Raw genomic sequence first — 25,865 nt, forward strand, 5'->3', positions numbered from 1 at the left:
CCATTATACTCGGGTGCTCGGTCGAGCACACGAATATAGCAATATGTTTGGGCAGAACACCTGAATACTTTGGTGCTCGATCATCACTAGCTATGTCTGGCGCAAAGCCAACACATCACATCACCCAAAGAACACCATCCCCACAGTGAAACATGGTGGTGGCAGCAAAACCTGTACCACTCTGCACGTGATTTGAGGCTAGGACGGAGGTTCACCTTCCAGCAGGACAATGACCCCAAACACACGGCTAAAGCAACACTTGAGTGGTTTAGGGAAACATGTAAATGTGTTGGAATGGCCTAGTCAAAGCCCAAACTCAATCCAATAGAAAATCTGTGGTCAGACTTAAAGATTGCTGTTCACAAGTGCAAACCATCCAACTTGAAGGAGCTGGAGCAGTTTTGCAAGGAGGATTGGGCAAAAATCCCTGTGGTAAGATGTGGCAAGCTCATAGAGACTTATCTAAAGCGACTTGGAGCTGTGATTGCCACAAAAGGTGGCTCTACAAAGTATTGACTTTAGGGGGGCAAATAGTTATGCACATTGACTTTTTCTGTTATTTTGTCCTATTTGCTGTCTGCTTCACAATATAAAAAACAAACAAAAAAAACCTCTTCAAAGTTGTGGGCATGTTCTGTAAATTAAATGATGCAAATCCTCAAACAATCCACTTGTTAATTCCAGGTTGTGAGGCACCAAAACACGAAAAAAATCAAGAGGGGGGTGAATACTTTTGCAAGGCACTGTATATTGCCCAGAGAAGCATACTAGGCTGTGTCTAATTTGCCTGAAATTAATCACAAAAAATCAGTAAACAATGGTCTAGATTTTCCCGTTTCTTTTCAACTCATTTAATATGGGACAAAATATACATGCAGGTTTGTTTAAACATAAGGTTGAAGGACCTGCAAATCAGAGTTGATCATCTCACAGTACACTCAGCTATAATGCCACACTTGGGATGCTGACGCTTTTTGTCAATGCAGCTGCATACAAATTATCAGGAGGACAATAGGTTGAAGACTGACCTTTGGATCCATCCCTATGAATTGTCTGTATTCATTTATTACATATTGTTGCACTGTGACTTGTAATACTGGATGTCCTTGTCACGTTTTTAAATAAAAAATTTTTTTTGCTTTATGTGATTATATTGTTTCATGTTTTGTATCGATGAATTACATCATATTTTTTACTTTATAAAAAGCATTGGATTATAAGACCCACCTAGGTTTTAGAAAGTCAAAAAGAAATATCTTTCGCCAGACCTCAGATCCCCAATCATCATCAGACCCCCAAATTAGGCGCCCAATCTTCATTAGACCCCAGATAGGACTCCCATATCAGACCCCCATATCAGAAAGCAGATCAGACCCACATATCAGACCTCAGATCAGACCCCCCTACATGATACCTCATATCAGACGTCAGATCAGACCCCATATCAGACTTCAGATCAGACCCCATATCAGACGTCAGATCAGACCCCATATCAGATGTCAGATCAGACCCCATATCAGACCTCAGATCAGACCCCATATCAGACTCCCATATTAGACCCTTATATCAGACCTCAGATCCCACCCCCTTATCATACCAAAAATAATAAAATTCAATCACCTCTCCAGATGGTCCTGCCACTCTGCATATCCATCTGCTCTTCCTGCACTCAGTCAACAGTACTAAGTCAGGACCATGCAGTGTGGTGCCCAGAGAACACCAGGGAAAGGTGGGTACAGCTAGCGCTTGCAGCGTTATAGTCACCTGTCCGTGCACTTATTGTATACTAGTGATCACTTCCATTATGGAAGTGCTCACTAGTATTCACTTCATAAGATGTACTGCCATTTCCACTTCCCTTCCCCACTTTTGGGAGAAAAAAGTGTGTCTTATAAAGTGAAAAATACAGTGTAAGAGCTCATGCACACAAACATATTCTCTTTCTGTGGCCGTTCTTGTTTTTTGGCAAACCGTATGCAGAACCATTCATTTCATAAAGGATAGGACTGTTCTATCATGGCCAAACTGTTCCGTTCAGCAAAATACATACAGTCATATGCAAGAGCCCTATGGGCTCATGCACACAAACGTATTTTCTTTCTGAGTCCAATCTGCTTTTTTTGCGGACTGTATGCAGAACAATTAATTTCAATGGGTCTGCAAAGAAAACGGAAGTTACTCTGTGTGCATTCCGTCTTCGTATGTCTGTTCCGCAAAAAAACAGAACATGTCCTATTGTCCACATTACGGAGAAGGATAGGACTGTTAAATTAGGGGCTAGCAGTTCCATTCCGCAAAATACGGAATGCACAGGGACGTCATACTTATTTTTTGCCGATCCGTGTTTTGCGGACCTCAAAATACATACTTTTATGTGCATGAGCCCTAACATGAATGGGAGATGAGCTCTAGTAACCTGAGATGGCCACTACACAATGAACACTGCTTTCTGCTTCCATCTCTGTCCTCTGTATAATTTCCTGTGCTGGAAAACATCTGATTGGTGGGGGTGCAAGGTGTCAGTGTTAAATTAATGGGTCTGTGTACATGAGCGTTTTTTTTCACCCGTCAGTTCTGCGTTGCGTGAAAAATGCAGCATGTTCTATATTCTGTGTTTTTCAAGCAGCCCTGGCCCCATAGAAGTGAATGGGCCTTCAGTGAAAAACGCATTGCATCCGGAAGCAGGTGCGGATGCAATGCGTTTTTCACTGATGGTTGCTAGGAGATGTTGTTTGTAAACCTTCAGTTTTTTATCACGCTCGTGAAAAACGCATCAAAACGGATTGCACTCGCGCAGAAAAAACTGAATAACTGAACGCAATTGCCTACAAAACTGATTGAACTTGCTTGCAAAATGGTGCGAGTTTCCCTGAACACATCCGGACCTAATCCGTCACGCTCGTGTGAAAGAGGCCTTACTCAACATGCATCTCACAATTTACATTTAGTGCACAGTGAAAGGTTTTGAAACTTTTTAACATACTTTATGTATCCGTTCCTCATTATTTTCAAGATCCCTATTTGTTGTATGCAATTCAAGGGGCTCTTCATTATTTTTCTACTCTCAGTGGTTAAAAATTTGCAAAGTCATGTGATTCTGGTCTTATCTTCATATCCATCATATGAGCAGCTTTAGGAAGTAAGCAATAAAGTTCCTATTTAATTATAGCAAGCACAGATTGTGAAAACGATGAATTTGTACACAAAGTACCGTATTTTTCGTTTTATAAGATGCACAAGATGATAAGACGCACCCCAGATTTTAGAAGAGGCAAATAAGTTTTTTTTTTTTCATCAGACCTCATATCAGATCCTCAGATCAGATCACCATAAATATCAGGACATCACACCATATCAGGATATCACATCAGACTTCCATATCAGGACATCATATCAGACCCCCATATCAGCCCTCGATGTCAGAACCCCATCAGCCCTCGATGTCAGAACCCCATCAGACCTCAGATCAGCCTTTAATGTCATACCCCCATCAAACCTCAAATCAGCCCTTTATTTCTGACCCCTATCAGACCTCAGATCATCCCTTTATTTCTGACCCCATCAGACCTCATATCACCCCTTAATGTCATACCCCATCAGACGTCAGATCAGCCCTTAATGCCATACCCACATCAGACCTCAATTCAGCCCTTTATTTCTGACCCCCATCAGACCTCAGATCAGCCCTTTGTTTGTGACCCCCATTAGACATCAGATCAGAATAAAATAAAAAACTCTTCTTACCTCTCCTGCGCCACGGCTCCTCTTTATCTCCGGCAGAAGTCACCCCCCCCGCCCCCCGTCTTCTCAGCGTGCAGCGTCAGGTCATAGTGTGCACACTACGTCCTGATGCTGTTCAGGTTCAGGACAGTGCAGCACGGGCCCCAGCAAAGAAGACAAGGGAGGGTGAGTACCGGAAGAGCTTGCAGTGCTTCTTCCCCGCTACCAGCACCTAATGCATACTGGTGAGCGCTTTATAAGATGCACAGCCATTTTACCCCCACTTTTGGGGGGGGGGGAAGTGCGTCTTATAAAGCAAAAAATACGTTAATTTAGAAAATTTTAATAAACTTCCAATATACATAGAATAACCTTTATAGCCAAGATACTAAATCTTCATAAAAAACTGTTTACACACAATGTCCCATAGAGTTTCATGCATGTGTGCTATCAATGAAATCCTGTGCAGGAGACTTGTTGGGAATTGTACGCTCAGTAATTGTACCACCTATCATGTTATAAGATTATATGGGAGAGCAATGGTAAAGTGACAGTTTATAATAAAAAAAAAATGGGAAGATATGAGACACTATGTAAAACGTAAGCCTCATTCAGACTTCAGTGTTCCACGGATGTGTGTGTATTGACTCATCAGTCTTTTACCACGGTCCGTGGCTCCGTGTTCTTAGCACAAATACATACTCTATTTCAGGGATGGCAAACCCGCGGCTCTCCAACTGTTGTAAAACTACAACTCCCACCATGCCCTGCTGTAGGCTGATAGCTGTAGGCAGTCTAGGCATGCTGGGAGTTGTAGTTTTTCAACAGCTGGAAAGCCTCAGGTTGGCAATCTCTGCTCTATTTTGTCTGTGTTCACAGATCCATCATGCCCTTTATAGTCTATGGTTCCGTGAAAACCACGGATGCAACACGGATGCCATCTGTGTTTCATCCATGTTTCATCTGTGTTTCATCCATGTATTTTTCACCTGTGCAGTGTCAGTGAAACACGGATGACGCACGGACAAAACCTGAATCCTTCACGGACATCTTCATGGGGGCATCTCTGACCACCTTTTCACGGATTTGAGCACGGAACTGTGAATGAGGCTTTTTACCCATTTTATTGTCGCCCTGACTGAATGGTTGTAAATTTACAAAGTCCAAGCAAATGGCTCAAAGTTGTTCTTCTAATGCATTTTTGCAGACAGCACATGGACCCATTCATTTCTATATCATTTTTCAGATCCATGTGGCCATTCTGCATATCAAAAAGCATGTCCTATTCTTGTTCGTACTGCAGACAAGAATAGCCTTTTCTATGGATGAGAGTGAGAAAATTACAGAATTCACACAGAATGTACATGTATTTTGCAACTGCATGGACAAGGCATAGCTCATGAGGCCTAGTAACACTCCATTAAAAACTGAAAAGTATTTCCCACATCTCTCATAAGTCTTATTTCACTTTATTTTATATATTCTGTTTCCCATTTATTGTATGCATGCTTAGCGTGAAGGTTATGCCACCAAGGCAAAAACCATTTCAGATTTCATGTAACAAATAATGACAGGTGTCTCTTATCTACCGCCATGTCAGACTATAGAAGATAGCCAAGCTGTTTGCTACTAGATGGCTATTTTATCATAGCGGCTCTGGAATATATTACTGAATGTAATTGAATATAAATTGAATTTCACATAAAGGTTGCACAACAAAGGTTTTAAAAGCATTCCACAGATGCTGCTGAAAAAGATTCTTTAACCATTACGAGAACGGTGAATGCCAATTCACATGGTTTTTCTATCAAACATTGGAGAAAGAAGCCACCAGTCTGTTATATAGGAAATCAAAGCCTGAAAAAGAACTCGGGTCTGATAAGAATCATACGCTGTGAAGACTGGAAAAAAGCCAAAGGCTATCCCAGGTGAACACATCATTGTCCAAAACTATAGTTTGGTCAGATTCTTGTGAAAATCTCCCTCCAGCCTTATTTCTTATTTTATGCTATACCCAGAGGGAAAGAGACACATCTGTGATTCTTCTGGCAGTCGGTCAGTAAGTTACAGCTGTGATAACTCTTGATACAAAGAGAATTATGTGTTTCAGATTCGGTCCCAGGCTGCTGGAAGAAATTTTGTGAACACACACAAATGTGTGGAGGGCTGGGGAAACAGACTTGCTTAGGTCAACAGGTCTTGCAAAGAACCAGGTTTACATTCAAAGCAAGGCCTTCTACTTTGAATTCCTATCCAAGGCTTCTCATCACAATTTGAGAATATTTTTCTGGCAGTGATTTACATTTGTGTGTCATAGACTATAAAACCATTTTCTTATTATTGTGGTGAAGAGAAAAAAAACCTCAAGACATCATAGATAAGTGAACAAATGTGGTGCGCAGGATTGAGGATGAGCTCAGCAGATGTCACATCTTGTGCTTCACTGCAGACTGCATAATATATTATAATAATTCAATGGTCATTCACTGATCTGAACATACTGTACCGGCTTCTATACAACTCTTACAGGATGTCAGTAAAATGATAGCTGCTACTTTTAGGCAGAGTTCACACGAGCGTGTCCGGATAAGGTCCCGATGCGTTGCGGCAAACCCGCGCGAGTAGGTACCCAATTGCAGTCAGTTTTGACTGCGATTGCGTTCCGTTGTTTTATCGCGCGTGTGCAATGCGTTTTGCACGCGCGTGATAAAAAACTGACTGTGGTACCCAGACCCGAACTTCTTCACTGAAGTTCAGGTTTGGGTTCAAGGTTGTGTAGATGTAATTATTTTCCCTTATAACATGGTATTTTCCCTTATAACATGGTATAATAGCATTCTTCAATACAGAATGCTTAGTAGGTGGTCAATTGAGGGTTAAAAAATAAAAAATAATTAACTCACCTTCTCCTCTTGATCGCGTAGCTGCCGGTCTCTTCTTACTTCTTTAATCATGAGCTGCCAGCTAAAGGACCTGTGGTGACGTCAGATCACATGGTCCAATCACATGGTCCATCACCACGGTCCATCATCATATGGTCCATCACCACAATTAGCTATTGTAGGTGAATGGGTGTTTTTGGATGCAGTCACTGTTTTGGATCACAAAAACAAATTCAAAGACTGTACCTTGTGACTATGATTACGGCAGTTTGAATCTATTGTTGATTTTGGTCACTTACAGTAACTGTGTATCAGCAGTTTAAGAAGAAAGATCGGGCAGTTCTGCACTCATATTGTGGTATTCTACATACAAAGTTTGTATAGTATATATTTGCTATGACTACCAAAAGATTAGTAGAGCTGATATTCATCACAACTTGGACCAGGAAATAGTTTTTAGAGGGAATTCATTGTGTTGCGGTGGGAATTTTTATAAACACGTCACTCCAGTTTGTGGTTCTGTATTTCATCAAATGGCAAAAAAAAGGAAGCATAATATTTATAGATTTTCACATACTGATCAGTTAATATAATTTCTGCTGCAGCCACGAATCATGAGCTTAGTTTAACAAAAATAAAATCTATACATAAAATTGAGAATTCAGAAAACCAAACCAATAAAATATTAAACACTAGCAGAAGGACCCAGCTTCGCACGGGTATATCTCATCTATTTCATTTAATGTTTGTGTGTGTCGTTAAAAGATATCGACAGTATCCCCCATAATAGTGACCTCTACAGCATCCTGCCCCTTTAACAGTGAACTCCACAGTCCCCCACCGCTTAACACTGACGCCCCCCCACAGTGCACCACCACTTTAAAATGGGACCTCCACAGCAGCCCATCCCCTTAACTTTGACCTTCACAGCAGCCTGCCCCTTTAACAGTAAGTTTCACAGCACCCCACTCCCTTGACAGTGACCTCCTCAGGGGTCCGCCCCCTTAACAGTGACCACCACAGTACCCCGCTGCCTTAACAGTGACCTCCACAGTAGTTGCCCCTTTATTAGTGGCAACTGCTCCCTTAACAGTGACCTCCACAGTGTCCGCCCCTTTAACAGTGACCCCACAGCGCCCTGCCCCTTTAATGCTAGGGCTACACGACGACATGTGTCGTGAGACATTTTGTCTCAACAATTTTTATAATAATAGAATATGGTGTCGCACCCTGCTGCCTTAACAGAGACCTCCACAGCAGTTGCCTCTTTAATAGTGGCCCCTGCCCCCTTAACAGTGACCTCCACAGCGCCCTTCCCCGTTAACAGTAACATCCACACTGAACACCTCTTTAAGTGACCTCCACAGTGCCTGCCCCTTTAACAGTGACCTCCACAGTGCCGTGCCCCTTTATTGCCAGGGCTACACGACGACATGTGTCGCACAACATTTTGTCTCAACTATTTTTATAATGATAGGCTATGGTGTCGCACTACAACATGTGACATACTGCGACACGACAGTTGCAAAAAAGCATTATAAAAATTGTTTGCACGACATTAGTGCGACATCAATGTTGTACAACACATGTAGCAGTGTAGTTGTGCCCTATGTGTCGTGCGACTTATTGTCGTGCGACACATGTCGTCGTGTAGCCCTAGCCTAAAGCTGACATACAGCAGTGAAGAAAAATGGCTGGGTTGTTATGGAAACCTGGAGTAAAACTGTGTGTATGTGGAGACTAAGGGCCTACGAGCTTCTACTGGCTGATAAGGGACATGTGACCGTGTGTATGGCAGTTGGGATTTGAAGAAAAAGCCTTGATCGCGGAACATATACATATATACGTCCTCCTTTATATATATAGACTAGCAGTAGGACCAGGCTTCGCACGGGTATATTACATTTATTGTTTGTGTATGTCATTAAAAGATATCGACAGTATCCCCCTTAACAGTGATCTCTACAGCACCCCGCCCCTTAACACTGACTTCCATAGCGGACCGTCCCCTTAACTGTAACCTCCACAGTTCCCTGTCCTCTTAACAGAGACCTCCACAGTGCCCGCCCCCTTATCAGTGACCTTTACAGCAGCTTGCCCCTTTAACAGTGACTTCGACAGCATCCCGCCCCCTTAACAGTGACCTCCACAGCAGCCTGCCCCTTTAACAGTGACCTCCACAGAGGCCGCCCCTTCATTAGTGACCTCCACAGTACACCATCTCCTTAACAGTGATTTCCACAACACCCCACCCCCTTAACAGTGGTCTCTACAGCACGCTGCCCCTTAACACTGACCTCCATAGCGGACCGTCCCCTTAACTGTGACCTCCACAGCAGCCTGCCCCTAAGGTGGCCAGAGATCCGGTTTTAGGCCGGAAAGTGCGGCTTTCAGACTCCCTGTCCTCCGTCTAGCACAGGGCCTGGACGGACACAGGGATGTCCTTTTGAACAGCTCACTCTCAGACAGTAGCACTGTGCTGTCTGAGCGTGAGCTGCAGGGAGAAAGTCACCCTCCTTCCCACCCCTGCAGCTGACAGAAGTTGATTTTTACCTTTATTTTTTCAATCCCTGTCGGCTGTGGAGTGGATACGTGGCCTAACCGGATTGGGGGCGTGGCTTAGCGGGACCTGGGGGAGGGTTTTTAAGTCTGTCTTTTGATGGTGGCCTGAATGGCTACCCTACCTGCCCCCTGAACTGTGACCTCCACAGCACTCCGCTCCCTTAACAGTGTCATCCATAACTCCCTGCCCCTTTAAAGCTGACCTGCAGCAGTGAAGAAAAATGGCTGGGTGCATGTGGAGACTAAGGACCTGCGAGCTTCTATTGGCTGATAAGTAGTGTTGGGCCAGTATATTGAGCCCCTAGTAGATGCGTCCCCTCTTCTCCATAGTGCCCCCCCATATTGTGCCAGTATATTGGGCCTCCATAGTGCTTCCCCTCTTCTCCATAGTGCCCCCCCATATTGTGCCAGTATATTTGGCCCCCATAGTGCTTCCCCTCTTCTCCATAGTGCCCCCCATATTGTGCCAGTATATAGGGCCCCCAGTAGATGCGTCCCCTCTTCTCCATAATGCCCCCCCATATTGTGCCAGTATATAGGGCCCCCAGTAGATGCGTCCCCTCTTCTCCATAGTGCCCCCCATATTGTGCCAGTATATAGGGCCCCCCATAGTGCTTTCCCTCTTCTCCATAGTGCCCCCTCCATATTGTGCCAGTATATAGAGCCCCCATAGTGCTTCCCCTCTTCTCTATAGTCCCCCCCATATTGTGCCAGTATATAGGGCCCCCAGTAGATGCCTCACCTCTTCTCCATAGTGCCCCCCAATATTGTGCCAGTATATAGGGCCCCCATAGTGCTTTCTCTCTTTTCCATAGTGCCCCCTCCATATTGTGTCAGTATATAGGGTCCCCATAGTGCCCCTCCATGTTGTGCCAGTATATAGGGCCCCCAGTAGATGCGTCCCCTCTTCTCAAAAGCGCCCCCCCATATTGTGCCAGTAAATAGGGCCCCCATAGTGCTTTCCCTCTTCTCCATAGTGCCCCCTCCATATTGTGTCAGTATATAGGGCCCCCATAGTCCCCCTTCATATTGTGCCAGTATATAGGGCCCCCACCCCCCTTCTTGCCATACTGTACTAAAATAAAAACAATAAACACATATACTTACCTTATGCTGCTTAGCGATGCGATGCAGGCCTCTTCCGGCCTGTGTCCCGCTCTGTACGGCTCAGGTGCCTGCACCGGCCTCTCATAGGCCTCAGGCACTAAGCCTGTAGCCTATCAGAGGAAGGGCCAAGAGAGACGCCTCTCCCCTGCTCCTCCTCACCGTTCATCTGTATCGCTGTCCTGAGGACAGCGATACAGATAAATTTGGGCGATGAGCGCTTCCACAATGGAAGCGCTCCTCTCCACTCTTGCTGCCTCCAGACAGAAAGGGCCCCCTCCGGCGCTGGGCCCTGCTTACGGCCCCCCCCTCTTCTGTCCTGAGGGATGCGCCCTGGGCGATCGCACCCCTCGCCCGCCTCTAGAAACGGCCCTGTATCCTGATATAGTGTAGCTGTTGCAGTGCAGGGTGTTAGGTAGTGTGATAGGTTTTGCTGTCCATACATACATGCTACAGGCATAGTGCTGTGGTGTCACAACAATACATAGTGCACCAATCAGTAATATGTAGTCAGACCTGCTAAAATGTGAAGTTTCACGTATTGCGCCAAAATATTTGCATCATTACTGCAGATTAGCGCAATCACAAATATATTGTAGCACTCTATCTGCATATAAAGCCATTTTTAATGTTCTGCCGTGCCAACCATTTTCTCCAGTCTCAGGAAACTTCTAGCATCTTGGAAAATGTAGCAAAAGTGACCCACACCTTGATTGTGCGCGCATTACGCGAATATTACATTGCCGATTTTCGCAATCAAAAACATTATCGCAAATTCTCAAATTCGCGAATATATGATGAATATTCTACTAAATATTCGAAAAAATATCGTGAATTCGAATATTGCCCCTGCCGCTCATCACTACTGATAAGGGACATGTGACCGTGTGTATGGCAGTTGGGATATGAAGAGAAAGACCTGCAGGCTTCTTTTGGCTAATGTAGGTCATGTGATGTGCCATATTTGCATTTTTTTTGAATATCTCAGGAACAGTACGTGCTAGAGAGCTGTGACCCCATACTATTTCTTTCCAGGTAGCAAGGGATGTGTATACCAAGTTTTGTTGAAATCGATGGTTACGTTTTTGAGTGATCGCGGAACATATATACATACATACGTTGTTCTTTATATATATATATATATATATATATATATATATAGATTAATAAATAATCTATTACTTTTACTCTTTCTATTATTATGATGTGTTTGCTATAAACTACACATTTTTCCACATTTACATCTAGCCTTCAGCCAAGATGTCCACATAACTAGCGTAAAAGATGCAATTTCAGGATATCATTCAATTTGGATGCTTACAACCATTTGTAATATCTATTCCCAGGATCATCTCCTTGGCTAGCTATTTCTTGGAACCAAATAATATGCTTGTTACTGTATTAGGAATCATAACCTTCAGGCTCTGCATATGAATGGAACCAATGTTCACATTCTAAGTCAGGATGTCAGCATGTCAGTCAGGATGCGGACAGATATCTGTATCCTGAAAGACTACCTATGACAGAGCGTCCGTGACGCTATGGGTCACTAGGACACAAGACAGGAAGTGTGGTCACGGGTGCACAAAAGCACTTTTCAACAGGTGGCTGTAATTGCATTATTCAGTGTACTTCTAAAAATGCTATAGGTAGATCTAGGTAAAATTAATTTAGTACACTGTATTTCTACTAATAACACTTTGCACACACTTTTTGGGAAATTAAAACATTAATTGTCAATTTTTTACCAAAAACACCAGATTTACCAGGTTGAGTCTGTCTTTTGAATTTCGTTGCTAAAATCTAAAGTAGATTCTCAAAGGAGGTACAAGTAAAGAATTCTACTTTATGTTATTTTTCTTTTTCTTCAATGGAAAACCACATTGGAATATCCTGGTCTTTGTTTTGACCTCTCTGAACTTTAATTATTATTATAATTTCGAGAAATTACCCAGTTAAAAGATTACAAGTTGGAACCCCTGTGAGGACCTCTCAGCAATGAAGCATTACACAGTTCCAACTGAATCTAATGGATTGTCCATGTAATGCATTTCATGTTGGGTTCACTAGAGCAATATTCAGTATATATATTTTGCTGAGGACCAACAGTGATCAGTTATAATTTGCCAGAGAACTGCCAGTGATTAGCTATAATTAACCTGGAACCTGGCAAAGGGTTTTATTCCTCTGCAATGTCGCTACAGGGCAATAACACATTTCACAGTGCCTATTGATGCCAATGGGATGTCTATGTAATGCACAGATATGGAGGGGAAGTAAGAACATGAGCCATTTGTAGCATCTTTTTACTCATTAATGCGAAATCTTCATCTACTAAAAGGGTTTTCTAAGTGTTTTATACTGATAACCTATCAGGATAGGTCATCAGTAGGTGATTGGTGAGGGTCCGGTGCCCAGCACCCCCTCCAATCAGCCATCTGGGCAGGCAGCAGTGGTGTTCACCTCCTCACAGTTTACCAAGCACAGCGCAGTGGCTGTGCTCAGTATTGCAGCTCACCCCCATTCCCTTCAATGAGACTGAGTTGTGTCTAATCTCGGCCATGTGACCAATGAGCATGACGTCACTGGCCTATAAAGTGAGCATGACGTCACTGGTCTATAAACCGATCACCACTGCCTCTTCAAAGAGTTGATTGACATATCAGTTGCAACATGACTTTTCGTGATAGATCGGTCACTTTTTCTGACTGCTCTTTCTCTAGTCTTTCTCTGACCTCCTTTGAACAACCTTCTAAGCTGATTTATGCCCAAAGCAAAGCTTAACTTTGATTTGGGTTGAAATCAGTTTAGAATTTCATTCAGGGGAGGTCAGAGAAGGACTGGAGAATGAGCGGTCAGAGGGCTAGTCTGATGAATTTATCACACAGTGGCATTCTACAACTGCTATGTCTTGTAAAGTATGGAAGCTTTAGAAGCCTTACATTTTTAACCCCTTAAGGACCCAGGATGAGAATGTTTGTCCTAAATGGCCGATACTTTGTGCCCCAGGATGAACATTCTCATCCTGCGTTCCTTCCTCCCCGTCCCCGTCCCCCATGTGCGGTGCCCCGACCAGCGGCAGGGATCTGAATGTTACTGGCAGCCGGATCTTTGCTGCATCCACCAGCATCGGTGATAACGACAATGCCGGTGAATTAACCCTTCATATGCCGTGGTCAGTGCTGACCGTGGCATATGGGAGGATTGAGCTCCCTCTCCTCATTCATCAGGTCTCCGCACTGTGGTGGCGAGGACCCAATGGTTGCCATGGCAGCCCCAAACCATTCAAAGGCCTTGGGGCCCGGCATCTACAGAGGCCTATGAGGCCCAGATGTATACAGATGTATTGTGCTGTATAAAAACAGGGATTAGACCCTGTAATGTTGAAGTCCCATAGTGGGACAAGAATAAAAAACAATAAAAGTGAAATAAAAGGTTTTTAACAATAAAAAAAATTTAAGTTTCAATAATAAAAAACGTGAAGATATATATATGGCTAACCCGTCTATTGTATGAAAATGGTGCTCTTATCGTATTGACTCAATCTGTCAAAATATTAATGGAAAGAATATGGAATAATTGCGATAGGCACTCAACACCTGAGACCACTCAGAGATGGTTTTACAATAAAAACTTAATTTATTGAATGTCCTGTAGCAACATAGACATATCTATCAAGGCTGATTCATAAAAATTAAAAAAATAAATAAAAAATAAGTGAAATTTTTTATTTTTAGCAATCAGCCTTGATAGATATGTCTATGTTATTAGGTATCACCCTAGGTAGTGAACACCGTAAAAAAGTAAAAAATAAAAACTGTGGCCAAATTTTTTTTGTCACCTTACATCACAAAAAGTGCAATACCAAATGATCAAAAAGTAGTGTGTACCCCAAAATAGTACCAATCAAACCGTCATCCCACAAAAAATAGGATCCTACCTAAGACAATCACCCAAAAAATAAAAAATATATGGCTTTCAGAAAATGGAGACATAAAAATATGATTGCTTTTCTTTCGAAAATGCTTTTATTGTGTAAAACCAAAATAAATATAAAAAATAGACAAATTAGGTATCAGCCCGTCTGTAACAACCTGCTACATAAAAATATCACATGATTTACCCTGTCAGATATAAACCGTAAAAAAAATAAAAACCGTAAAAAAATTATATTATTTGTCACCATACGTCACAAAAAGTGTAATACCAAATGATAAAAAAAGTGTGTACTCCAAAATAGTACCAATCAAACCGTCACCTCATGCCGCAAAAACTGAGCCCCTACATAAGATAATCGCTCGAAAAATAAAAATAATATGGCTTTCAGAAAAGGAAATACCAAAACATAATTAATTTAAAAAACACTTTATTATGTAAAACTGAAGCAAAATAAAAATAAAAGTAGACATATTTGGTATTGTCGTGTCCATAACAACCTGCTCTATAAAAATAGCAAGTGATCTAAACTGTCAGGTGAACACAGTAAAAAAAACAAAAAATAAAAACCATTTTTTTGTTACCTTGCCTCACAAAAACCGTAATATAGAGCAATCAAAAGTCATATATACCACAAAATAGTACCAATAAGTTATAACAATGTCACCTTATCTTATAATTTCCAAAATGGAGTCACTTTTTTGGAGTTTCTACTCTAGGTGTGCATCTTTAAATGTCATATGGCAACTTAAAATTATCCCAGTGAAATCTGCAGTCCAAAATCCATATGGCGCTCTTTCTTTCTGTGCCCTGCCGTGTGCCCGCACACAGCAGTTTACGACCACATGTGGGGTGTTTTTGTAAACTGCAGAATCGGGGTAATAAATATTGAGTTTTATTTGGCTGTTAACCCTTAATGTGTTACAGGAAAAAATGAATTAAAATGGAAAATCTGCCAAAAAACTGAAATTCTAAAATTTTATCTGCTTTTTCCTTAAATTCTTGTGGAACACCTAAAGGGATAAAAAAGTTTGTTAAATCAGTTTTTAATAACTTAAGGGGTGTAGTTTCTACAATGGGGTAATTTATGGGTGGTTTCTACTATATAAGCCCCACAAAGTGACTTTAGAAATGAAGTGGTCTTTAAAAAAGTGGGTTTCTGAAATTTTCTTAAAAATTTGCTTTAAAATTCTAAACCTTATAAGATCCTAAAAAATATAATTTACAAAATTATGGAAACATGAAAGTGGATATATGGGAAATGTAAAGTAATAACTCTTATGATATATCACTATCTGCCTTAAAAGCAGATAAATTTAAATTTAGAAAATTGCAAATTTAGAAAATTGCAAATTTTGAAAATTGCAAATTTAGAAAATTTTCGGTAAATTTTAGATTTTTTAAGAAATAAAGGTTAATTATTTCGACAAAATTTTTTCTATCATGAAGTACAATGTATTGCAAGAAAACAACGTCAGAATCGCTTGGAAATGTAAAAGCATTCTGAAGTTATTACCACATAAAGTGACACATGTCAAGTGTCCAAAAAACGGCCTGGTCCTTAAAGGGGTTCTGCACTGTGTTTTAACTGATGATCTATCCATCTGACACCCGGGACTACCGCTGATCAGCTGTTTGAGAAGGCAGCGGCGCTCCAGCAGCACCGCGGCCTTCTCACTGTTCACCGCTGGCCCAGTGACGTCACGACTAGAATCAACTAGCGTGTTCGGGGCTAAGTTCTGTTAAGATGCTGATGATCTATCCAGAGGATAGATCATCAGTTAAAACAAAGTGCAGAACCCCTTTAAGGTGAAAAATGGCAAGGTCCTTAAGGTATTAAATACCTAATACACAAATGTTTATTAGCCCAAAAAACATGTGAATCAATAATAATTTAAAAAAGCCTCTGAAGGTGTCCATAGCCACAAATGTGAATGAGATTAGTTTAAAGTGTACATAAACCTTGAAATATACTTTATTAAAACTAATCTAACTGCCCTAAAATGAATTTTTGTAATATACTTTAATTTTTTCTTACTTTCTCCTTGCGAAGTAGGTACCTGAAGTTCAGGTGCCTATCAGGGTTTGTAATCTGTGTATGGGAGTACGGATTCCTTTTTTGCCACAATGATTGCTGTAGGGGCCAGAGCATCACTGCTCCTGCCTGTAGGAGCACTGCTCTGCTAAAACCTTGCATAGCATATCTATGCCAGGCTTTAAAAGTGCGGGCACAGGTAGGAGCACCAATGTGCTATGTAAGATCCTTCCTGCACCCACTTGCTCCCCCTTCTGCTAAAGCCTTCCATAGCACCTGTCTCCTTCGCTCCACGGCCTTGGCTACTCTGCTGGACTCCCTAGATGTAGACCTAAAGGGTTTGGCCAATGAAAAATATTCTACAGTTTTCAAACGAGCACCTGGATCTGAATACTTTTGTAATTGCATGTTTGCTCTTTTTCTAATTTCTCTATCCTGCTCACTGAGTCAGAAGCACATGCTCAGCGCCATCCTTCAAATGCCACCAGCAAAAGTAGAAAGGATACACCCCTGAGAAAAGACACACCCTCTAAGCTGACAGCTTCAAATAAATCTAGCAGAACAACTGGAGCAATGAATGGGGAGATCTCTGGATCCATGTGAGGTACAGAGATGGTTTTAGCCTTGTTAGAAAGAGGTTGTCATGTACTAGATTATGTATAGTTTTCATTTTTTTACATTACTCATGGGATAACCACTTTTATGTTTAATGCCACCGCCGTCAATTGCTGGACACAGCGGTGACCTGCATTAGGAACCAGTGCTGGGAAACAGGTAAGTATGCCTCCCTTCGCAGGTCTACTCAGGAGAAGGGGTTTGCCAGCCATCCCCCCAAAGGTGCACAACCCCTTTAAGTATCCACATCTGTTAGACTGATTCCTTTAATGATGGCTCACCCTTAACTATCTCTTCCCATATGGTGATAATGTAAAATCTTGTAGAACATCTTCACAAGTATTACACTGGAGAAATGTAGTTTTGAAAACAAAAAAAAGACAGCAGCTGTTTCTACACTTCCCTTGTGTCTAATAAAACATTACATCTTTGCATTACAGAATATGTTCACATGAAATCATGCGTGTTCTCTATAAGGACCAGAGTCTTTTGCAGACTATTATACCATTCTAAAGGTACAGTAGGCATAAGTGACAAGTTTGCAGGTATAACTGATAATAAATTAACCATAGATAAACAGAAATCAAGTGCCTCTGTGGAGTTTCCCTCCATGCCTCCGTACTGCAAAAAAATGGAACTTGCCGCACAGATGTTGCCCGTGCATTGGGGACCGCATGAGCAACGGCCCTGTGCATGAGGCCAAATAGTGTAATAAATAGTTCTATGGTTGAGAAATCACTAGAAACGGCCTGGATGGTAATGACTCTTAGCATCTCTCTACTATGACAGTATAAGTAGTCTTGAAAGAGAAGAGAATGCAACCCCTTTAAAACAAACTATACATTTCCACTTTCTTGGGTCGGCACATCTTGGCTGCATTGCTCTCACGGCACGAGACTGCAGTTAGCTACACTGCCTGTAAGGGTCTAGGATAAATTTGGCACCCACCAATAATATGGATGAGCTGCTGTAGCCCAATCATTCTAATAATTGGTGGGGGTTCTGCAATTCAGACCCCCACCAAATATTAATGGCCTATCCTAGCCAACCATTGTATCAGTGTTGTAAATCCGTTTAATTATAATATATTTTTAAGGAGAAAAGTCTTTGAAACATAATAAAGCAGAATAGTGCTGTCACCTCTAATACTCGGAGGTTTACCAGAAGCAAGCTCCAGTAAGGAAATACAGACATACATGATGTAACTGGGCTGTACTACTGAGCGTGTTTTGGAAGGACTGGTACTTGTTATCAAGCACAGCTATATAAATTTTTCTTCTCCAAAGCAGTTAAAGACATAGCATTAATCAAGTCCCCAGAATGATACCGCTGACACAAACCTAACATTTCATTAAAAGTCTGGATAATCACATGAGTTGTAGTATTTTTTATAATGTTAGTATTATATGGCATTTTTATAGCACGTTCCTCTTATATCCTGTGGCACTGAAAAACCATAACGGCTTTTATGCTTTCATCTATCCATCATTATTTTAATCCAGCAAAGCCAAGCGTGTGCTTTTTTTTACTCTGAAAAATAGCAATAAAGGAAAAACTAGATGGTGCCAATGATGAAATCTCGTAAGTTGGTGGCCAAGTAAGATTAATGTGAAAACAAGGATATATTCCTCGAGAAAGTGATGTAATAACTATAGGCCCTATAAGCAACATGATACTCTACTGTATGTATTTTGAAGTGAATTATTATGATATGAAACATTTTCATCTGTAAAGTCAACAGAAGACTTGTGGAAATCTGCCTAATAATGGAAGCTGTGAATGCTTCAAGGAAACACTAAAATCCTATTTCAAGTAGGTCTTCTCAGACAGAACATGTTGTTTGAAGGGGGGGGTTAAGACTTTATGGTGTAACACAATACAGGCCATGAAAACTCTAGTGCAAGAACCGTTCTGAAGTTAATAAAGAATGATATATGAAGAAAGCCACCTTAATGACTGAGCTGCTCACTACTGAACTTGGCTTGGAGTAAACCTAAGAAAATACATCATTTACAAGCAAATGTACCAATAAAAATGTGCCAAATAGGCTGTGGATTATGCCACACTTATTGAAATAGACAGCAAACATTTACCTATTAATATCTATGGACATGCCAGGGTATGTTGAGAGAGTTTCCATTATAACCTGATGACAATACCAAAATGGAGTTGGGTTATAAAGTGCTACACCTCTCTAGTCTATGACAGTTCAGTTGGTTCAGGAAGTTTCTATCCCAACCACTGGTTGACCAATACGTTCTCACTCTTGGTTTAAAAAAAGGTTATTCAGCAGCTGAGAATTGTATTTTAAGGAAAATATACACCATATTATAAATGATCAAAGAGGTTGTCCAATATCCATTAAAAACAACACTTATTTTGTGACAGTCCTACTGTTCCAGTGCCACAGCTTCCATCCCCATTGTTTCCAGTTGCGCCCATACCAGAAGTGATGATCATTGGCCTCCGTGGTCATGTGTGCACCAATGACATATGACTGCAGAGGCTCGGCATTTACATGCTGTTTGTGCACACATGGTTGCTGAGGACATTGATTGGCCAGTAGCGGTCGAGTGATGGATACATAATGTAATCACTTCCAGTTTGCTGGGGACCAGAAACGGTGGGGACAATAGCCAAGACATTGAAATGGCAGTATTGTCACAAGGCAGGTTTTAAATGCTATATATTCTGCCATTCAATTTTAATGGATGTCAGATAACCTCTTTTAGAATTTTGAATGAAATTGCAAAAATTAATATCATTATATCCAACTTACCGATAGAACATGGCATAGTCAACTGTTGAGTGACAGCTTTGAAAATCCCTGGACTTTAGCCTCTGACATTCCCTGTGAGCTCGGAGTTTCACCCTCACTGTCCCTTGACATAACTCTGGCAAAGTCTTCCTACGAGGACGGTTACAGAATTCATTGGACTCCACTCGCCAGGAATCACCAAAATCATCCACATCAAACTTGAAGTTTCCATCACTACCTATGAGATCATCACGCTTGTGTCCATTGTAGTTACCACACAGACCACACAGCTTCCCTTTGAGGTGAGGAGCTGCCATTACTTCCACAAAACTGTCTCCATCCCATGAGATTTCTAAACCTGAAAATAAAACATAAGCAATCAATACATTTATATGTAGTACAATAATAATAAAATAATAATAATAGATATAATGAAACTATAAATCTGCATTAATAAATTTACAATAAAGCCCTTATGCTGTGTATAATCTCATGATCCATTGCTAATTTATTACACATAAATTTCTATATTTTGATTAGTTTTGTTGTTATTTGTAGATCGAAGATTGTCAAAAACACTGATCAAGGCCATTTTTTGCAAATCTGACGTGTCACTTTATGTGGTGATAACTTAAACGCTTTTACTCATTCAAGCAATTCTGAGATTGTTTTCTCGTCACATATTGTACTTCATGACAGTGGTAAATTTTAGTCAAAATATTTCAATTTTATTTATAAAAAAAATACCAAATTTACCAAGAATTTGGAAAAATTTGCAATTTTCGAAATTTCAATTTCTCTGCTTTTAAAACAGATAGTGATACCTCCTAAAATAGTTATTACTTTACATTTCCCATATGTCTACTTCATGTTTGGATTATTTTGTAAATGACTTAGAAGGCATCTGCATGGAGTTTGCATGTTCTCCCCGTGTTTGTGTGGGTTTCCTCCCACACTCCAAAGACATACTGATAGGAACCTTAGATTGTGAGCCCCATTGGGGACAGTTGGATGATAATGTCTGTAAAGCGCTGTGGAATATAGTAGCGCTATATAAGTGCATAAAATAAATGAATAAATAAATATGGCTTAGAAGTTTAGAAGCAAATATTAAAATTTTTAAGAAAATTTCCAAAACCCAATTTTTAAGGACCAGTTCAGGTCTGAAGTCACTTTGTGGGGCTTACATGATAGAAACCACCCATAAATGGCCCCATTTTAGAAACTACACCCCTCAAGGTATTTAAAACTGATTTTACAAACTTAGTAACCCTTTAGGTGTTCCACAAGAATTAAAGGAAAATGTAGATGAAATTTCAGAATTTCACTTTTTTGGGCAAATTTCCAATTTTAATTAAAAAAAATTCTGCAAACAAAGCAAGGGTTAACAGCCAAACAAAACTCAATATTTCTTACTAGAGATGACCGAACTTCATGTTATAAAATTCGTTCACCCTTCGTTTAGTGGTAAAAGCAGAATTGCGTTATGGATTCCGTTACCACTGAAATGGACTCCCCTTGCATAACGGAAACAGGATGGATCAGTTTTGCAGCCCATAGACTATTATGATGGAATGAATAACAGAATGCCTCTAAAGGCATTCCGTTATGCATTCCGTCATAGATTTGTGTTATGGTCCGTGGTAACGGAATCCATAACGCAATTCTGTTTTTACCACCAAATGAAGCATGAACGAATTTCAAAATATGAAATTCACTCTTCTCTATTTATTACCCTGATTGTGAAGTTTACAGAAACACCCCATTTGTGATCGTAAACTGCTGTACGGGCACACGGGAAGGCACAGAAGGAAATGAGCACCATGTGGTTTTTGAAGGGCAGATTTCACTGGGATCATTTTAAGTTGCCATGTCCCATTTGAAGACCACCTTATGCACCACTAGAGTAAAAACTTTAAAAAAAAGTGACCCCATTTTGTAAACTACGGGTTAAGGTGGCAGTTTTGTTGGTACTATTTTAGGGTAGATATGATTTTTGGTTACAGGTAAGGTAACAAAAAATAGCTGTTTTGGCACCGTTTAAATTTTTTTGCTTTTTACAATGTTCCTCTGACAGGTTAGATCATGTGCTATTTTTATAGAGCAGGTTGTTACGGACGCGACAGTACCAAATATGACCACTTTTTTAGTTTGTTTCAGTTTTACATAATAAAGCATTTTTGAAAAAAAAAATTTTTTAGTGTCTCCATATTCTGAAAACTATATATATTTTTTTTTTTGGGCGACTGTCTTATGTAGGGTCTCATTTTTTGCGGGATGAGATGACCGTTTAATTGTTCCTATTTCAGGGTGCATATGACTTTTTGATCACTTGGTATTACACTTTTTGTGATGTGAGGTGACAAAAAATGGCTTTTGAGGGATCAGGTCATGTGATATTTTTATACAGCAGGTTGTTAAGGACGCGGCAATACCTAATATGTATACTTTTTTTAATTTAAGTTTTACACAATAAATGCATTTTTGAAACAAAAAAATTGTTTGATTGGTACTTCTTTGGGGTGCATATGACTTTTTGATCGCTTGGTATTACACTTTTTTTGATGTAAGGTGACAAAAAATAGATTTTTCACATGAGGGGTTAGGTCATTTTATATTTTAATAAACCTGGTTGTTACGGACACGGCCATACCTAATATGTCTACTTTTTTATTTTTTTCACTTTCAACACAATAAAAGCATTTTTGAAACAAAAAAAATCCTGTTTTAGTGCCTACATATTCTGAGAGCCATAGTTTTTTTTTTTTTTTTACCCGATTGTTTTATGTAGGAGCTCATTTTTGGGATGAGGTGACAGTTTGATTGGTACTATTTTGGGGGGCATATGACTTTTTGATCACTTGGTATTACACTTTTTGTGATGTGAGGTGACAAAAAATGGGTCTGACTTTCCTGCAGAAACTGAGCCACTAGTGCCCATTAGTTGTATCTAGTATTTCAGTTTAGCCCCAATCTAATCTCAGTCTCTTTAACTTTTAAAGATTATAAAATGTATGTCTTTAATCTGTGTGTGAATGCAAAAATAGTCATCAGCACATCCATAGTATGCACTGAGCATAAAGTAAAACATATGTGTTATTTGTGGCTAAAGCTTTGCCATAATTGGGAAGAACAGAAGTGGTTTGATGGCTGCTGAAGAATCTAAATGTTCTAAAGCTGGGTTTAGGAATCCAATATTCCAGCTATGTCAGCTCATGCATGGTGCACATGTAAATGTGCTGAAAGCACTCAACAAAAATCATGTTAAATCACAATTATTAATAATATGTAGTAAATCCAGAAATATTTTGGTGTTGATTTTGCAAACCAAAAAGTACATGAATAAGTGAATTCAGATTCTGAAACCTCCGCCTTTTAAAGAAACCAGGGTTTTGACAAACCTAATTTACTGTTCTTAGATAGTAGAACATTCAGCTACCAGATGAACAATTACAAGAAATGAAGTGATTTTCTCACAAACATATATCATGATGAGTCAATAATACATGTCATAAAATAATCTAACTGATTGGGTGTATGTATGATTGTTTGTACACCCCAAGAACAGGAGAGTCTTCATCCCAGCTGCTGGTGGTGATTAGGCTAGGTCGATCTACGTTGAAATTTATGAGAATTACTCAGATAATTGAGAGCTCACTTTTTTCTATTGACAAGTCATAACTGTAATAGACAGTGGATGCGGACCCACTGTACCAACTAACTGCTTTAACTTTGGGCTAGTCTTAAGGGCGTTATCCTAGCAATCCCCTGGTTTTCACCCTTTAACCCCAATTCAGAAATCTCGTCTTCACTGCAGGTGACCCACCAGGTGCCTACCTATTGGAATAATCCCAGTCTACTTGGCAGCTGACCCAGTGGGGTTAGAGACACTGGTGCGAAGCACCGAGTGGCCAGGCAATCCTCATAGTCAGGAAACTGAGGTTCAGGCAGGCAAAGTTAGTGCACATCCGTAAAACAAGTCCAAGGTCTGGGGAAGCAGAGTTTGTACACAGCCAGCCAGACAGGAAAAGTACACCTTCAATAGTAATAGCAAACACTAGAATACCTAGGGTTAAGCAAACAGCCCAGAATAAATAGCAGGGTTGATCAGCACCTTAGTCAACAACTGAACAGAAAGTAAGAGGGAAGGTTACCTTTTACAGTACCACATAGAAGTTTCACTAAATACTAGCCTCCATCCCCCAAAGGAGAGTGGTGCTTGGAATAGCGAGGCAGCGGCAGACACAGGTCGCATGCTTAGCAATAACACAATTTCATCCCATTTAAAGAGAGTGTTTGATTTAAAAAATCTATTTTAAAATGCCCTGTGTAGTGTTAATAAAGGTATACCAACCTATAAGCTAGAGTAGAGAGAGCTATTAGTAGATCATACTCTCATTATTCCTGCTTTACATGGACATATGTTGATTCTAATGGGTATTGGGTGTTTCTTCATAACCCCTGAACTTATTGTCAGGTTCTCCAGGAAATTATTAAAGGGAACTTGTCACCGGGATTTTGTGTATAGAGCTAAGGACATGGGTTGCTAGATGGCCGCTAGCACATCCGCAATACCCAGTCCCCATAGCTCTGTGTGCTTTTATTGTGTAAAAAAAAACGTATGATACATATGCAAATTAACCTGAGATGAGTCCTGTCCCTGACTCATCTCAGGGACCGGACTCATCTCAGGTTAATTTGCATATGTATCAAATAGCTTTTTTACACAATAAAAGCACACAGAGCTATGGGGACTGGATATTGCGGATGTGCTAGCGGCCATCTAGCAACCCATGTCCTCAGCTCTATACCCAAAATCCCGGTGACAGGTTCCCTTTAACTAATCAATAATGGGGCAAGCAGTAGGTCATCTTCAGACCAGATTATAGTCTGAAGTAGTCTTAGGACCCTTCTAACCAAGTGAGATTGTCCAAAAGAAGCTAACCTATTTCATTTTGACCATCTTACATATAGCAGACACCAAGGAAATAATGATACTAACATGATAAGCTTGCACTTTTTGTAAAAGGACACAGAGTTCTGTAAGTGTAAAACATGATTAGGCTAAATTTACACGACCATATATGTTTTGCGGTCCGCAAATTGCGGATTCGCAAAACGCGGATCCGCAAAACACGGATACCGGCCATTTGAATGTAGCCGGCCCTATGATAGAAATGCCTATTCTTGTCCGCGATCTTTATTGCAGGGCCGTGGATCGGAACTACGGATGTGCACAGCACACAGATTGCTGCCCGCATCTTTTGGGGCCCCATTGAAATTAATGGGTCAGACACCGTTCCGCAAAATTGCGGAACGGATGAGGACCAAAAAATACAGTCGTGTGAATGCACCCTTAGACAGTGTACTCAATAAAATGAGAGAATAGATGAACATGTGACTTTAAAATAATAAAGAACCACTCTCACAAAATTATTTATTCTCTGATCCCTTAGAAGGGTACATAATATAAATTGTAGTGAAATTAATCTTTTCACTGGTGACTGTATTTGTGAGTTATCCACTTCCTTCTGGTCCTTAGGTGTGTCTTGTGACTCTCTAACTGACACAGTGTCTTATGTGTGGACAGGAAGTCGCTTCTCTATTCATTCCTATGACAGGCTCAATCAGTCTTATTGGAATAAATAGCGAAACATAAGATGTTGTGTCAGTCCAAGAGTCGGTGTCAGTCACATGATACAGCTGAGGCCCAGAAGAGAATGGATAACTCACAAATGGTGTAAAAGAAGCTGCCGTAGATTTCAGTCTAGGCGCACAGACTGACAGAGGATAAGTGTAATTTATGACGAGACCTGCACCACAGGGGATGACGCAGACTGGCGTAAAACCGTTGAAAGAATAATCATCTGGTGAACAATCATTTTGCAGACACAACCAGATACAGTTTGGGCCATGTTGGCTAATACAGCCATTCATACTGTAAATACATCTTCAATGAAATAGGGCAAGAGGAAAAGGATATATTTACAAAATCTTGCAAAGAAAGATCTGCTTAACTAGTGTCGACTTTTTTTTCAAGATGATTGTAGTCTGTCATTGGTTGGCTAAAACGATTATTCATTGCTAAATTTTACCCATTATACCCACTATTATTTTGGTTGAAATCATTCATTTTGATCAACTTAAAGTCAACCTGAAGTCTTGGGGCAGAGCATTCTAAAGCTTGACTACTCTAACTCGTATATTGATATGTGTATTCATTTTGTGGGATTCTTACAGTACTAGAAGTATT

The 25,865-nt window shown here is 40.5% G+C and overlaps 1 protein-coding gene across 2 annotated transcripts in view; it reads right to left on the reverse strand.

Annotated features, from left to right (window-relative positions):
* BMPER (BMP binding endothelial regulator) overlaps positions 1 to 25,865 on the reverse strand; it is a 253,177-nt gene that overhangs the window by 37,863 nt on the left and 189,449 nt on the right. For both annotated transcript variants that reach the window (XM_040434314.1, XM_040434313.1), the window contains exon 13: positions 19,634 to 19,970. In XM_040434314.1, the coding sequence (XP_040290248.1) occupies positions 19,634 to 19,970 (337 nt within the window). The remainder of the gene's footprint in view (positions 1 to 19,633; positions 19,971 to 25,865) is intronic.

The sequence above is a fragment of the Bufo bufo genome, chromosome 5 (genome assembly GCF_905171765.1).
Source record: "Bufo bufo chromosome 5, aBufBuf1.1, whole genome shotgun sequence".
Classification (NCBI taxonomy): domain Eukaryota; kingdom Metazoa; phylum Chordata; class Amphibia; order Anura; family Bufonidae; genus Bufo; species Bufo bufo.